This window comes from Strongylocentrotus purpuratus, unplaced genomic scaffold (assembly GCF_000002235.5).
Source record: "Strongylocentrotus purpuratus isolate Spur 01 unplaced genomic scaffold, Spur_5.0 spur5_scaffold_21, whole genome shotgun sequence".
Taxonomy (NCBI): domain Eukaryota; kingdom Metazoa; phylum Echinodermata; class Echinoidea; order Camarodonta; family Strongylocentrotidae; genus Strongylocentrotus; species Strongylocentrotus purpuratus.
This window is the reverse complement of record NW_022145607.1, coordinates 33,768,550-33,786,313: the sequence shown is the minus strand read 5'-3', so window position 1 is coordinate 33,786,313 and position 17,764 is coordinate 33,768,550. Positions and strand designations below refer to the sequence as shown.

Sequence of the window (17,764 nt, the reverse complement as noted above, 5' to 3'; positions counted from 1 at the left end):
GCAATCGCATGACCATAACTGATCTTTATCTTTAACATTATTGGGGGGGGGCGGGGATTCTTGCGGCGCTCCTTCGTACGAATCGCATACGTTGGTCTACGGCCCAACCATGCATAACAAACATGACAAACACCTGTGTTCCTCTTGATTTTTAAACAGAGTAATTTTACTCATTCCAATGGGAATAAAACGAAATTTAACGGGTATTTATTTTCTAAACCGAAATATTTAGTGATCAAAGATTAAATTTGCATAGACAAGTTATTCAAAACTGAATGTGCGCAGATGGCAATTAATAGTAATACATGGCCCGTCGTACCAGAACCCCGATCAGAACATAATCTGTATAATTGTTTTTATTTCCTTTTTCAGACTCCTGGCTTTGAATTCAGTAAGTAATCCGACTCCACAAAACCACACCAACATTTCAACACAAAACCAAGAACACGGGATGCACGAGGAAACGGAGAAGAATGGTGTCGTGCAAACTATGAGTCAGTCGCCTGAATTCGACACTGTGAGCATGCGCAGTGACCTGGAATTGGTTAGCAGGACGTGGCAGGAAGTGGCCATCGTCTGCGACAAGGTTTTGTTTATCCTTCTGCTACTGGTCACTTTATTCACTTGGTTGTATGTACTTGTTAGCTTTCTGATGTAGAAATGATAACGGTAGGAGAAGATGAGGATTGCCTCTACCACTTAGAAGTCACGGAGGGCAAATTTATATTTCCGCTTTTGCTGCTGGTCACTTTTTATGTAGCTCGGATGTACATGTACTATATTATAGCTTTTTTTTTTATTTGTGATGTAATCACATCTTCAATACATTCCTTCGAACAGGTTGCATTCCGAAAAATTGGAAAAGGGCACGAGTTACTCCTCTGTTTAAAAACAAGAAATTACAAACCCATAGACTTCTATTAGCTCTCTCGCAAATAATAAAAATACTATAAAAAGCTTTACACTCTCAACTTTACAATTATTTTGCGGACAATGTTCTAGATCTATTGAGTCCCCGGCAATCTGGCTTTCGTATACTACATTCAACAAGTAGTGTTTTAATTGATGTTAATGAATATATTGTACTTTAGATCGAAGACAGTTTAGTGACTGGAGTAGTTTTCATAGATTTAAAAAGCGCCTTTGATTCGGTATCGCTTAACTTACTTTTATCTAAATTATCGAGTTACGGCGTTAACGAAACAGAAGCAATTTGGTTGTCGAATTATTTACACTGCCGTGAACAATGTGTTGAGTTAATATTCATCAGATTTCAGACCTATATCAAAAGGTGAACCCGAAGGAGTATGCTTTGGCCAATGTTATCTTCTACATTTTTGAGTGATGCATGTAATAACAAGTTTGGTAATCAGTTCAAATGATATGTATACAGACTATTCTGCTATATCTTGTCGGGATAAAGCGGTTTCATTCATTCAGAAAGAGCTAGAGTTTGGAATGAATAAAATCTTACAACAGATTGATAACAATCTTAAATATAAAGAAAAGAAATTGGATCTTGATTGGGACTCGTCCAGAGGTGAAGAATAAAGAACTGCAAATGCAAGTAAATCATAACACACTCGAACAAGATGCTCAATTTAGGTACCTCAGGTTGATAATAGACTCTTGCCTACGTTGGGATTGTCATATTAAAGATAAACTTGAGTTCTGGTAAAATAAAGAAGAAAATAAATTCTCACAAGATCAAACGAAACTTACACTGAATGTTCAAGATTACAAATAAATGTCATTTGCCAAACAATGTTGGTAGAAATGTATTTCGGCTGAGTAATGATCATACTAAGATAAGGACATCAAGGTAAGTAGCCCCGACACCATTTGTGTAGTCCCGTATACATCTTTCTGTGTACAGTGCATGTTACTTTACCAAGACTGGGCCAAATTGTTTATGATTTTGATGACTCCAGAACCTTGCAGTACACACCAATACATGCTTCATGATCAACTTTGTTTCTGAACCATTCCACACCTTTTCTTTAACAATGCAATCGCATGACCAGAACTCAACTTTATCTTTAATGTATTATATAATAAGTTGTCAAGAGCTATTAGTTTTATCAGACGCATTCGGTATATCTTGCCCAAGCAAGTCCTAGTAATGACTTATAATAATCTCTTTTTAACTCACATTGACTACTGTAATATAATATGGGAACACAGAGTGTAATATGCAATATTACAAGAGTTCAACAATTACAAAACCGCTATGAAAGACTTATGCTACATGTATATTTTTGTACACCTCCTGTTACTATAACATCCGAACTTTCTTAGCAATTAGTTCGTCAAATAATTAAGTACCAAATTTGTCTATATATATATATATATATATATGTATATACATAAACAGGTGTGTGTGTGTGTGTGCGTGTGTGTGTGTGTGTATCAGGCGCGTACGTAGATGGGGGGTTGGGGTTAACCCTCCCCCCTCAATTTTTTGTTATATTTTTTTTATCGGAGGATAACCCCCCTCACTTTTATGTCAAATAAAGAAAAAAAAGGGGGAAAAAAATATTATTTTTGGTGTGCTAAATGGTGAAAAAAAAACTTACCCCCCCCCCCCCCCCCCCCCCCCCACTGAACGAAAATCGGTCGGCATAATTTTCCAATTCTCGGGACAAGACAAAACTATGTGCCCTTACCCCCTAAATTTCGTTTATTATCTTTATGCAATTATATAAACTTATACTATTGTATCCAACCATATCATGTTCATGAAAATGTAATGTGAAAAAAAGAAAAAAGATGCAGAAACCAATAAATCAATTCAAATCAAATCAAATGTTGTGTATGTATGTATGTATACTATTGAGAGAGAAACAGAGGGAGAAACAGAGGGAGAAACAGAGGGAGAAACAGAGAAAGAGAGGGTGTACTAAAGAAGTAGAAGGGAAATTATAATTATTAATCGGAGAGGCTGGGGGACTGGTTTTATGCGTGTAAAACGTATTTGGGATTGAAGAGCGATAGTAATATCATGATTGAACGAGTCATTTAAATGGTTCATAAGAAATATTAAACGGTGCCCGACAATTCTTGGTCTTAGGACAAATCCTCCAGGGTATATTTTATCGAAAATGTAGTGTTACTGTTACCATGACAGCGGTAGATCCAGGATTTACGAAAAGGAGGGGAGTTGGGCGTAACCCAAAGAGCATAAGCGTGACTCCTTCGGGGTAGGGTCCAAGGTCCTGTCCTGTTACTGTATTTGGCTATGCTTAAGACCCTGTGTTGCAGGGCAGAGCCCTGTCGGGATCGGATGCTTTCGAGTTTTAGCAATTCAAAACTTTCAAGGAATCCGTCTTGAGCAATAGAAATTGTAGTTTACACCTTAAAATTGTTATTGCATTATTTCCTTGAAATTCAGTGCTCTCTCTCTCTCTCTATCTCTTTCTCTCTATCTCTCTCACACACACTATTTCCTATGAACAATTTCATGTGGCAAATGGCTGTTTTGGATTCGGTGCAGGTGAACCACTTTTATCTGTTATCATAGTAATAGACATGTGGCTGTTGTCATTCATAACAATTTGTTTTTTGAACAGGACCCTTTTAATATGACAAAGCAATTATTAGACACAATCACATCCCCATTTCACCCGATGTGCTCGCCAATTGTGTTAAGCATAAATGGAATAGCATTTTTGTTTATTAAAGTGTAAATCATTAGATAGAGAGGATTTCGCTCTGGGGACTATTTTGTATATACACCGTTGGTCATATTAATGGTGGAATAATTATTTTTATCAAAACCGTGTAGATGTGCTATATTAGTGCCCTTTTATGAGGCATTATCCCCATTACTGTCAGTTATGACTTAAGAACGTAGGTCCCCTAGTTGATTAGCATAGTAGCACACACATGATTTAGAAGTCACGCAAAACAAACACTCCCCAATTGTCATTCAATAAAATCTGAGAATGTATACTATTATCTAGATCTATTCATTGTCAAAATCATTCAATAAATTGGGGTAAAAATAAATATTCCACCATTATGACCAACAGTGTACATACACACACGAACACACGCTCACACACACACCCACATACACACACATATATCTGTATATACTCAATTTGCTCAAAACAATATAATAAAAGAGCACGTAAGTACGTAAATATGTAAAACAGAACCCTTTTTCTTTTTTAGTCTATTATAAGTATTTCATTTCATTTCATTTTTATTTTTTCATTTCCAACAAAATACAATACATAATAATGAATACAATGTAAAATATATATAAAACATAGTTACATTTGTAATAAACAAATCTTAATAATAATTAATACATTTTAGGAAGACAAAAAATAAATTTTAAAATATAACTGCATTTATATTTTGAGGAAATGGAGAGGTCTACTGAAAAGCAGAGCTTGTAAATTGTGGACCCCTCAGATAATAATGAGTGTGAAAAAATATGGAATTCATTATCAATGAAAGAAGAATAGTGGCCAACAGAGAACATTTATTAAAACACGTAATGACTGTAAACAAGAAGACGTAACAAATTACATGACGAAGAAAGAACAGAAAAAAGAAGAAGAAACAAAAAAAAGTATCTCTTCCGTCGCTGAAGATTATCTTCTTATACATACATTTTGCAGTTTGTGCGATGGGCTCAACGAGAATGTTAAGTCGTGGGATCTTTTCTCGACAAATTGATGATGATAATATCAAACCAGGTGGCAAGGGTGAGAATGGAAATCAAACCAAAACGAATCCTAACACAAGGTACCGCCACTGAATTTCATTCACCCTCGCGTCACCACGAAGCTGCTGAACGCCCTCTAGGACTGGTACATCGATAGGTTGTACCCATATGTACTCTTTGACTTCGCAGTTGGTCATATGCAGGCACGTAGCCAGAGTTCGATGTTGTTGTTTTTTTTTGGGGGGGGACATACATGTAATCGATCGAGGTAAAAAAAAAGGGGGGGGGGGGGTCTAAAAAGTTCAACCGATCTGTGAATTTTTTTTTCTTTCTTCAAAATGCTAATATAAAACAAACACACCCTGACGAGACGGAATTGTTTCTCTTCTTCTTAAATCACACACTTGTGATCGAAAAAGTTCATGTTCTTTATTTTAAAATCTTTGTTTCTTTTGTGATCACTCCTTAATTTTATCCAACAGCGAGGTGAAGTAAAAGAATCCCATCATCATTAACTTTTCTCCGCCCTAGTCAGCTCGATTCATATACAAAATGATAACATAGATGATTTTTTTTCAGTTCCTTTTTTTTTATTATTCTTTCCTTAACAAAGGAATGTTTCATTAGCTCAATACAGTTTTTGGTCTCTCTTAAAAAAGCGAGATTCTATTCATTCCACTGGTTAAAAGAGCTATAGAATTATTTTGAATTAAAATACCCCTTGGAATGTCAATCTTTTGTTCTCTCCTAAATCACGAGCGTGAAATCCTGCTACATATCCTGTTCTTTCTTTAGAGCAAACTTCCTTTTGTATTCGCTCCAAAGAACTCTACATTATCAAACAGCGAGGTGAACTGAAAAGAGCATTATCATGAATGGATCTTTTGTTTGATGGTATATCCTCCTTCTCCCTTGTTACGTCATACCATCAATACATCATAGTGCGGGTTCTTGTAAAGCGTGCATGCCTGTCACAAAACACTTGGAACTCTGGCAGCTTTTACATGTCTGACTTTACAGCTGCGCTCCCGCATTTCAAGGAAAAAATTTCTGCAAGGTACCCATTATAACTACACCCGGGTCTAGTGTGGCGATTGTAGATTGATGTCTTGCCAAAGGAAGTTAGCGGTAAACTTCTCACATCTAGTGATCGTCGTCTCACTTACGGTTGGATTATAAATGCGTTTTCGCTGTATGACTTTACTACAGGTTCTGCGTGTATCGAGGTTATACATGTCGGGATGACGTAGTCTAGGTCAGAAGAGAGGGTGACGGGAAGTAATGATTACCTAGGTTCCTACAAGGCTTAATAGTGTGTCAATCGTCAGGATGCCTAGACGGAACCAACTGGTTACACTCTGCTTCTTCGTTGTATGTGCAGGTGCTGCAGTTCTTTACCTGACTCGTAATGGCAGAATAGAGGGTCATTCGACTTACAATATCGATCAAGGTAAGTTAGTAAATTAATGAATTCTAGTAATTTTCCTATAACAAGTAGGTATAGTTATCATCATCGTTGTCTTTTTGTCTCTTTTCTTAAGGGATTGACGTTCTGAAATCGTATTCTTCTTCTTAATCTAATATTTTCATAATCCCATTCGCTTTCCACGTAGTGCTTGTGTGCCCTATCCAGGTCCTTTCCTCTATGCCAGTTCCTGTCAAACTTCGAAGGTGAATTTTCCAGCATCCAATCAAGGTCACCTGGCTCTTCGTTTTCTCAAAGCACTCATGCGTAACCGTCCGGATGCCATTTTGTTGTTTGTGGTCCGTTTAAGCCTTATTGTACGGATGGAGGGCCTGGGAGGCCTCCCTTTCTTTTTGTTGGAGACTGCACCGCAGCCGCTTTGTATTTTAAATTGTCGTTTCATTATTTCTTTTCCTTAAAGGTACTATGACCCATTTGCAGGCCAAACAAATTAAAAGGTTAAAATTCCAACGGCATTTGAAAGATAATACTAATTTAGAACTTCCCTAAACAACAGAGGGCTTGAAAATGTTTTAAAGTGGGAAAATGACAACTATTAGTTGTCGAATCGACTCAAGAGCTATAGAGTCAGTAAGTAATAGTCTAATTTTCAGACCATGTTACCGAAGGGTCGTACGTTTTATGCTGCGCAAAGATCCAATCATTTTAATAATGGCCATTACAAGAAGTGGGTTATTGATGTAGACAAATGCCCATGTACCCTTTACAGCTCATTTTATGTATGTTAATACCAAAGAAGAACAAAGCCAGTCAGTCAATCAATAGGGTCTGACAGTGAAGTCTAGAAAGCAAACGGGTTTCAAAAGGGACATAGTATCTTTAAGCCTGACGACCATTTTGATAACATTTTCGCCGAAATCGGATTAACCTGTAAGGTGATACATAACAATTAGTATGCGCATGTCATCAAAAAGTGCAATAATTGCATATATTCATGTACAAGCAGAAATATAAATACAGGTTTAGATGTATTTCTTCATAAGTGGGAGATATGAATTGATACACAATTTCTTTGATATTTTTCTCAAACTAACTTGATACAAACATACAAACAAAATGTAAGCATCTAAGTTTGTTTAATTTTAGCTTCCAGTTTGATTGCAATCTTATCTGAGCCAATTGATGTAACGATAAGGTAGAACAAACGATATTTGTACTGAAAAAGGTATTATAAGAAATTAAATTTTTGGAAAAATATTAATGTTACTGACTGATATATAAAGGAACAGCCATGTCTTTTTATTCGAATTTCCAACTGTTTACTAGATTCAAATCAAGATCCAGAACATTGCTTTCGGGTAATAGTTATGTCTGGTAGAGCAGTTGCTCTGACAACTCATTGTTGCAACATTGCCTGGATGTGTTACCAACTTCCAATACCTTGTTTATGTCTCATTTTATAATTTTTAGGGAAAACAATCTTAGCAACGGTTGTGGCTGAATTTAAGCAACCATCGTTTGTCATTGCTGCTCTTTAAAAGAACCAGGGCATAACGTTTCGATTCACTCTTTCCGGACTCATAATTAGGAATCACTTCGTTTTAGAGTTTATTCCACTTAAATTTAGTGGAATCCACACAAAGTAGTAGTTTGGATTTTATATTTTCAATGCGGTTTTCACAGGATAAAAAAGTGATCTTTTATATGAAAACAAAACAGATGATTTTTTTATTTTTCCATAATTGAGCAATTGTCTTTTGATTGCCACAATTGAACAATAAACAATAAAACCTGAATAATTACCTCAATGTGAACTAATTTGGGAAGATGAACAAATAATGCCCGTTATCATTTCTTTACGACAAGAAACTACATGTAGATTTAATGGGATAGGATGGGTCAATATCACATGAAAAAACACGATGAAATGATAACAATAATACTCTGTCTTTTGAATAAAATTGATCAGTCGTTATTATTGTTTCCGACTCTTGCCTTGCAAAAATAAACAGAAAAAGTATGAGAATTTTGGTCACTGTGAAAATGTAGTCTAATTTAGCCAGGGTATAGCCACATCACTATCAACACTGCCCTTCCCGTGGGCCCTGCACATGTTATTACTCCATCGTTGCTAGGTACACTTGGGTCAAGAGGGAATATGTGGGCAAAACACCTTGCCTAAGGATGTAAGCAGCATTGAGTAAGAGACGAACCTTTTGTATGAGAGTCAAGAGCCTTCTCCAATATACCGCAGTGCTCTATAAATAGGAACTTTTAGATTTGCGTGGACTGATACGTGTGACGTCCATTCAAGGCAGTGCATTAAAAGAACGTCGACCGTAGCAATCCCCATTGTCTTCGTGCGAATCTAAAAGTCCCTAATATGTTATTTGGATTGACGAGTCAAGAATGACCCTGAGTGACCCTATTGATGATGACGTTACAACCACTTATATACTGTTCATAGCGATGAGCTGTGCAGATGTTCATGCCAGTAATCTCTTTTATTCCGTCAGCACATCGAACTCTTGGCCTTCCACGTTTCGTTCGTTGACCCTCAACATGACATTGGGTAATGATCTTTTCCAGGTTGTCACCCTTCTCTCCTAATTTTTGTCGAAAAATACTGCAACTTGCTCTTATATATCTTCTGGCATAGGGTGACCTTCGCCCTAGTTTGGCTAATGTTTCCTGTTTGTGTTCGGAGGATATAGCAGAGAGGGAGAGAGGGAGAGAGAGGTGAATATTCTCATGCTGATAAATAACTTGTTGACATTGTTTTCTACCAAATAGTATCGGCATTCTCTTCAACCTTCATAGTGAAAGGATTTTAACAAAAAAACCCTCCTAGTGTTCGGAGGATTTACCAGAGAGGAAGAGAGAAGAAAATATTTTCACGATTAACGACAACGTATATTCAGATTCTCCCGCCCATTTGAACATTTTTTCCAATGAATTGTCCCAAAACTTTCTAATCTTGCACATGGCATAGTCAATTTCCCCCTTCGGTCGTTCATTTTTTTTTTGGTTTAACTTTGTCCAATCAATTTAATCCTTTCGCATCCAAATTCGTCAAATTAAAATTAAATTCGTCATCCTCGGCTATAGAGATCACATTTATGTCTTATTTATTCAATTTTAAATGTTATCTATTTTTGTCAAGACGATATCAATTTTGTTGGCTATATTTTTATCTAGCCTCATCTCCCAAAAGCAATCTTAGCAATTATTGTTGCTGAATAACAAGTATTCGCCATTGCTGCTCTTTAATACAAACATGACATGGAGTAGCAATTTACTCTTTTGAAGCATAATTTATGAGGATTCATTTTACTGTTGATTCTACTGTTCGCAAAAAGAGATAGAAGTTAAATTTCTCACGATTAACGACGTTGTAATATCATTCTTATTTTTCAATCATCTCGCCAATGCTACTAGTAATTGAATAAACAGCATTGTCAAGTGCTAGGCTTCCTAGGAAAATTGTTGTTAAGAAATGTTAGGCTTGCAACCAGTAGATCCCGCTGGTTCCCAAACAAAATTCTGACTTGCTTTCAATTACAATAAATGGCGCTATGGTATTTTTTTCGCTTAGCGTCACATGGTAAGTAAATGATCATCGGTACCGGGCGTAAAAACTATTAAAAGAAAATTGAATTTGAACCCTAGTGCCAAAAAAATTCCCTCACTCTCTCTTCGTCATTAACTTCCTTTACCCTTTCTTTCGCACTTCTTACAGTAAAGTGCATGTGTATACCCCGATCATTGAGAAAATACCAACTGATATCGCTGAAATGACTTTCGTAGAAGTAGTAGTAATAGTAGTTTGTAGTAGTAGTAGTAGTAGTAGTAGTAGTAGTAGTAAGAGTAGTAAGAGTATAAATTTCAACATCAATTCCAATTTTCACTTATTTATGGTCAACCTTTGCAGCTGAGGACAACATACCCAGGGAGAAGCTAATGAAGGACTCCGTTCAACGTCTCACTCAGGGCACGAATCTAGTATGTATGATACACATCGAATTTAACATAAAGTTGAGAACTGTTAATACGATTACATTGCGAAAGAAATTGGGAAAGGCTGGAAATGCAATGCATAGGAATTGCTATATAAATATATAAATATATATATATACATATACTATAAGTTTTTTTGTTTTTTGTGTTAAATTATCGAAAAATAAAGCGTATTCTTGCTGTTAAGTCCCACTGCACTACTTATAGCTACCTGCGCCCTCTGCGCATTTGAAGAGCAGCCACTTTCAGCGGACCATGACATTCATTCAAACTGAGGATAACAAGAAAGTTCAAAATTATTTTTCATCCAACCAGAACTCAACTTTCTCTTTGAGCACATCGCAAAAAGGGCAAAAATCTATTATGTGGCGTCACCTGTGCATGGATGGCGAAAAGCGAACTGAATCACTGTAACCCTCGGGTCTCTCCTCCCGGTATAACTGATTAGGGGTGTGCAGGTTGAGCATGTCACCGGGGTTACCCACCTACTCTTATACAAAAAGTGCAGTAGGTACTTAACGTGCAAAGGTGGTGACTCTCCTCTACACAGGGCCTCCATGTAACGTCTTATCCGAGGGACGGAGTGTATTCCATTTAACATAGCCTGCATCTATGAAACAAGGGGAGGGGCACGTTCACACACAAGGCAGACTGAGCCAGCTCATCTAAAACTGTTGTGGAAGAAATAATTAAATGAAAATTTAATTTTTTTAGGTCTTGTTGATAATATTGACTGAATATTTGAACAGTTCGGAATCTTAAAAGTGCCGACAAGATGACGAAATAGATTGGGACAAACAGACGAGACGACGAGTTGTTGAAACTCTACAAGTTGACTTGTTGTTCAGGACGAGAGGAAGAAATGTCGCCATGGTGACAACACTGGAAATCGATTTAAGGTTGAAGTGGGTAGGGGGAACTCCGATGTATTTTTTCCTCCACAACCAAGGCTGTTTAAAAATCAATATCTTGGGGTAAGGATAATGGTCACCTGGTATATGACTCACCTTTCGGCAGACAAGCGAAGAAAAGGGTGGAGCCATATTATATGGTGGTAAACTACCCCAAAAAGATTTGCAGAGTTCCAACAACTCGTTGCCTTGTATTATTGTCCTAAATATTGACTTGCCGAGCTCAAACAACTCATCTTCTCGTCTTTTAACTTGTCTTCTCGTCTTCTTGTCCTACATTACGTCGTCATCTCGTCGGCACTTTTAACCTTCGGTAAAAACATACGTATCATTGCAGTCCTAGTAATGACCAGTCACAAGATATTCTTTCTTTTTCAATTTTGGAATTCGATTTTTTTTTCTCGTTTTACTATCTATATGAGCAAAGCGAACCTTAAGTGGGGAGATTTGTCAGACGTGAACATTTTTATCTTCTTTGATATCGCAACTTCTCCCAAATCGTACCGCATTCGGATCGTATAGTTTGAAGCGGACGTAAATCTAATTTATTTATTGCATGTTTCCTCGGTTTGGAGCCACAATGACGTTATGTAATACACTGTTGGCCATAAAGGTGCAATAATTTTTTAAAACCCCGATTTATGGAAAGATTTTAACAATGATTTATTCCTACTAGATCTAGATAGTAATATACATTCTTTGATTTTATTGAATAATAATTTGTGAGTGTTAGTTTTGCGTGAATGCTATTAACGCATGTGTATGCTACTCTGCTAATCTACTAGAGGACCTACGTCCTTAAGTCATAACTGGCAGCAATGAGGAATAATGCCTCATAAAAGGGCACTAATAAAGCATATCGACACAGTTTTGATCCTGGGGACTCACAGTAACGAGGCCATTGCTTAGCCACTGAATCACGACTATACGCAGCGAGAGCTAGGGTACGTCGCCGCCCCCACAAATAAAAAAAACAAAGAAAATGCAATTAATTGTCAATAATTCATTGCATTTTGCCCCAAGCCCTAAGATAAAAGAATCACCTATGTGGGCATGCCTTGACCCATAATGCATTGTCCTACAGAGAAATTGTTAATGTTTGAGACCGGGGGGAAATGCAATGAATGATTGAAAATTTATTGATTTTTTTTGGGGGGGCGGCGACGTACCCTAGCCCCCCCCCCCCCCCCCCCCCCCGCTGCGTACAGTCATAATTCAGTGGTTAAGCAATGGCCCCGTTGCTGTGAGCCCCTAGGAGCAAAACTGTTTCGATATGCTTTATTTATGAATAAATCGTTGTTAAAATCTTTATATAAATCGGGGTAAAAAAAACAATTCCTCCATGATGACCAACAGTGTATATTTCCACAAAAAGTTGACGCCTTTCTAGCTCCCAACAGTTCGTTCATTTGTGCAGAATTTATATATTATACCTGTGATGGTGTCACCAGCTGTGGCCTTACGCCGATTTAGTCCCTATTCTAAAAGCCTCATGTAAATCACCTTTCCGCTGTCCATACCATGTGAATTTCATGCCTCATAGACAGAGAGCTATTGAGGCGGTGGGAGAAAGAGGGAGCAAGCCCAAATCGTTGCTCAAAAAGTCCCGTTCACGTGATCCCGGTTTTATAAAGAAGACATATCCACATATTACTGACAAAATATGTTAGCACATGTCATCATGTTTTTTTTAGTTGAGTTGTAACAAAGGATGCTACGACGCTCATAAAAATATGTAGTCAACCTACTCTAATTTTAAAATTGGGGTACAATATGTATTTTTGAAATCGTTATTTTGATTTTCCATTTCCTCAATTCTAGGATAACCCTTCTAGCAGGAAAGTTGAGGCAGATCATCAACTTATATCCATCCTTCAGCAGCGGAAGGCACGGTTGAAAGAACAGTGCGCCCTCATGAGAGAAACTCATCAGATCCAAGATGTAGCCTTACATCCACCAGAACACCTCATCGTTAACGAAGAACATCGAATCATCTACTGTAACGTACCTAAAGTGGCCTGTACCAATTGGAAGACCGTTTTTCTGGAGTTAGGAGGCTTTGCGCATCTCAATACTTCAGGCAAATACCATCTCGGTCCCAATGCAAAAGGAAGACTCTATCTTGATTACCTTCACCAGTACAACATCAGCCAGAGGCGATTCATGCTACAAAACTACACGAAGTTCGTCTTCGTGAGACATCCCTTCACTCGGATTCTTTCCGCTTTCCGAAACAAGCTCGCTCCGAATATTTCTTTCTTTTTTCGGCATGGAGACGAAAAGGAGCAATGGGTTTCAAAATATGGAAAACAGATTATAAAGAGGTACCGCGGCAACTCGGAAGCCCGCCGTGTTAGCTCAAACTGGAAACAAGAATACGATCTTACTTTTTCAGAATTTATTCGGTTTCTGGTGGATGCCGATACAGATTCCTACAACCGACACTGGTCTGATATCTATTCCATGTGCCTACCTTGCGATATCGACTATGACATCATTGGCAAATACGAGACAATAAACGAAGATGCCGACTTTGTTCTTCGACTTGCAAACATTGATCCAGACATTACATTTCCCAAACCAAATCTGTCTTCTATGACAAACAGTTCTGACCCAACGTTGGCCGATAAATTTTACCGGGATGTACCTAGGTCACTTGTGTACAAACTTGCTATGCTGTATGCTGCCGATTTTAACTTATTTGGCTATCATGTTGATCCGTATATATAAGCCTGATGTGAAATGAGAAAACAAATACAATTTGTATCATTATCTTCACTAGGTTTTGATAAAGTTGTTCGGGTACTCGTCAGGATGGATCAGCTAATACGGCGTCCTCATGTCAGAGGACCTGTGATATTCTTTTCTCAATCGGGCATCGTCCTACGTCTTGTTAAAAACAAACAAGCAAATAAATTGATAATGCTTTCGTGGTTTGATGTATTTGTTTGCGCTGTATTTTATAGAGTCTGATGATATTAAATACTGATCATGAAATAATAATGCGAAAGAAACTGTCTGGAATGACCTAGGACCGGTTGGTCTTGTAAAACCGTAGTGATGCTGTTTGCTACGAGGTTTTAGATTAGAATAATCAAAATGAAAGAGAAAAATTACTCAATTCTTGCTGTAAATAACATATCAGAAGAACAGTTCAGTGAAAGTTTGATCAAATTCCGATAAAAAATGAGAAAGTTATGAATTTTTGAAGTCAAACACAATTTGCACACAATACTGTGATGTACTTTGCAAGCGACTCTCCGCTTTGCATTATACAGAAAATTGCATATACTTTCATTTTCGTCGTTATTAATGACGTATTAGATTTCTTTTTGCATACAGGGGTTGTATAGAAACATATTTTCAATAGTTATATTTAGTATGCAGGTATAATTGACAGCTTTCTAGAAGTAAAATGCAATTTTCTGATTGTTTTAGTACAGAGCAAATGCGACGTATCTTGCGAGCTCCTCTCCAGTTTTCATGAACTTTCATTCCCTTCATTTTTTACGAAGATATAGTTTTTTCCATACAGGGATTTTATAGAAACTCATTTGCAATAAATATATTTAGGGTGCAGGTATGATTGACATTTTTTTCTAGAAGAAAAGTCTAATTTTCAGATTTGTTTAGTGCATACCAAACGGAACGAGAGCTTGCAAGATACGTCACAGAGTTGCCAAATTGAGTTTGATTGAATCGCAACTTTGAAAACCCATTCACTGACCTGGCCTATTTTTCTGCATCTATCAAACCCAACTTGATATCTGGATGGACTTCCCCTTTTAGAAACTCCACCAATAATGAGAGCTCCATTGCTTTAATACAGCAAGCCGAAGGTGACGTGATCCCCAAATGTGTACGCCGGCCGGCAGCAGATATTTGATTAATCGTAGGATGGCAAGTGAAGATTTAAATGCAAGCTATGCGATAAGTCTTATAGTGTGTATTACTGTTACTCGTATCAAAGTTTAGTATTCAGTTCTCCATTATATTTCGATGGCACATACATGTACTATTGAGCAACAAACTTCAATACCGTGAGTATGCGTTGGATTGTTACGATTTTATTGTATAACTAGGATACCCAATATATCCTAATGCTAACCTTAAACTCGTTGAAATCCTAAACCCTAAACGTGACCCGAACTCTACTTCAAATCCTAAATCACATTTTGTACTACTATAAATAGGTCTTTGATCAGCATTGATATCTAATTAAGTGTATTCATTATTGAGAATATGAGTAATTATTGGATGGTCGACGGTTCGTTTAAAGCGTAGCTTGTATCCTTTCTCAGTTCCTATGATTAAAGATTTTCGCCGCCCGGCAGGTGCGCCCACGTTATAGTTGAACAGACGTCTTTTCAGTTTTGTTAGTGCGCCATCTTCGTCTTGCAGCAGGTGAGGGATTTAGTTTCCTTTGGACTGCTGAGAGAGTAGTCTGATGATGAAGAAAAAAATAATGATGATGAAGAAAATATTAATAATAATCACCAACAGCAATATTAACAATTATAATAATAATGATTAATATATTGCTCAAAACTAGTCAGCATCATCATCATCGTCATCACTAAGGTAATGATGATAATGAAGATGATGATGATGATAATGATAATAATTATGATGATGATGATGATACAAATTATGATAACAAGGATGTTATTTATGATGGGAATGATGGTGATACTGATAAATTTGATAATGATGAAAATTATGATGATAATTACATTACACAAAAACTTCTCGACTAAAACAAACTTTCGCTCACTCGCAGTAGTCGTCTGCGAATTTTACTCCTGTTAATCTAATATATCCGGACCCGAATCATTATTACATCTTGGAACCAAATACATTTGTAAGAAAATAAATAGATATTCACTCGATTCATAATTATCGTATGGCATGATACGGCGACCAGAATGTACATGTTTGTATGTATTATCCCTGAGGAGCCATTAGGTTTGGTCATACCCGAACGGCTGAAGACAACTTCACGCAATTTGTATGCTTAATTTAGAAGTCGATGATTTTATGGTTTCACCACCAAAACATTATCCGGAAAAAATCATGAAATCAATGAACGAAAAAAAATTAATCATACGCAAGCTAGTACGTTGCGGATGGATGGAGACGAATTAGATGAAGAAAAAAACGCAACTAAAACAGAACAGATTATTAGAAATTGGGCTATGGCAACTAGCAAGATCCGTGGAACGCAGGAATAGGCGCAGGAATAATTTCCACAGTCCCAGGAGTCTCTACTATTATCAAGTTATCAAGTTATGCGAATAAAATTGAATAAAAAACGTTATAATTAGTTGTAATTATTCATAATGAATGTTGATTTATAGTGAGTAGTGAGTACTATTTTATTTGTGAGGGGGGGGGGGGTAACCCCCCCCCCAACCCCTTCCCCCTTGCGTATGTACCTGGATGTGAGAGACATGATGAGAGAGGGGAGAAGAGGAGGATGGAGGGAAAGAAAGAGAATGAGCGAGGGGGTGGGAAAATGATTTGCGTTTGTGAGATAAAAGGGAAATTTTTATAAAAGGTAATACAAAGTTTTGTTATTGCTTCAAGAATTTGGTTCAAATTAACATATTGGAAGCTTATGTAATTTTACAGTTTTCGATGATCGTTATCGCGGTTGAAATCGAATGCAAAAATAAGAAATTGTAAATAATAAACTTTTTATGCTGTATAGTTCCCTCTCAAGACTGATATTACTTTAGCTTTAGAACAATGTTTCTTGACTACAATCGACCAATTTGCTATTCCCGTTTAGAAATCATATACAGATCTGCATATTCTGAGATTTTCATGGCCACAGCTACCCTGGAATGGCTTTTGGTGCTATTTGAAATATTTGAAATTTACCAGGAGCACCGGTAATTTGTTGATTATCCAATTTCTCGAAGGCAGAAGGGTATTATGGGCTTAGTTTAACCCAGGTCCCCAACATAGAAATAGTTCTGTGTGCCCATGCCTTGAGCCATAATGCATGGTCGTACAGAGGATTTTTTAAGTTGGGGACTGGGATAAAATTCAACGAATTATTAAAAAATGTATTACATTTTCTTTTCTTTTTTTTATTTGTGGGAACTGCCCCCTACCCTAGTCCCCGTTGCGTACAGTCATGGTTTAGTGGTAAAGCAATGGCCTCGAAACTGTGAGGCCCAAGGATCAAAACTGTGTCGATGTGCCATATTAGTGCCCTTTTGTGGGGCATTAATCCTCATTACTGTCATTTATGACTAAAGGGCGAAGGTCCCGTAGTTGATAAGCATAGTAGCATACACATGTTTTAGCAGTCACGCAAAATAAACACTGGCAAATTATTATTCAATGAAATCTGAGAATGTATACTATTATCTAGATCTATTAGGAATAAATCATTGTCAAAATACTTCTAAAATTGGGGTAAAAAAAATATATTCCAACTATACGACCGACAGTGTATTTCACAGTGTAAATCTATTTTATTAAATCTAAGTCTCATATTATGTCAGTTAATTTCATAATAATCGGTTTATTTCACATTTTTTTTAAGGGGGTGGGTAGGGGGTAGGGGTCACAGAAGTTGGATAGGGTGCGAATTCTGAATTCCATCAGACATTATTTTCATGGTTCAGACTGACAATCATGACTATTACTATTATGTGGATCCGGATTTTTCAAAATGTATCATTCGACCGATTGCCTACATCGTTTCTGAACACACACTAC

General features: G+C 37.1%; 1 protein-coding gene across 1 annotated transcript; it reads left to right on the top strand.

Moving 5' to 3' along the window:
• The first annotated feature begins 5,644 nt into the window (after window positions 1-5,644).
• On the top strand, window positions 5,645-15,385 carry LOC753496 (carbohydrate sulfotransferase 11). Its single transcript, XM_030994569.1, has 3 exons — window positions 5,645-6,128; window positions 10,036-10,106; window positions 12,854-15,385. The coding sequence occupies exons 1-3, from the start codon at window positions 6,008-6,010 to the stop codon at window positions 13,760-13,762; spliced, it is 1,101 nt and encodes a 366-aa protein (XP_030850429.1). The 5' UTR covers window positions 5,645-6,007; the 3' UTR covers window positions 13,763-15,385.
• The last annotated feature ends 2,379 nt before the right edge of the window (window positions 15,386-17,764 follow it).

Excerpts from the sequence above, each read along its gene's own strand:
- LOC753496 (XM_030994569.1), top strand. The coding sequence starts at position 6,008 with ATGCCTAGACGGAACCAACTGGTTACACTCTGCTTCTTCGTTGTATGT. Across the intron at positions 6,129-10,035 it reads GACTTACAATATCGATCAAG|CTGAGGACAACATACCCAGG; the intron begins GTAAGTTAGTAA and ends CAACCTTTGCAG. Across the intron at positions 10,107-12,853 it reads TCACTCAGGGCACGAATCTA|GATAACCCTTCTAGCAGGAA; the intron begins GTATGTATGATA and ends CCTCAATTCTAG.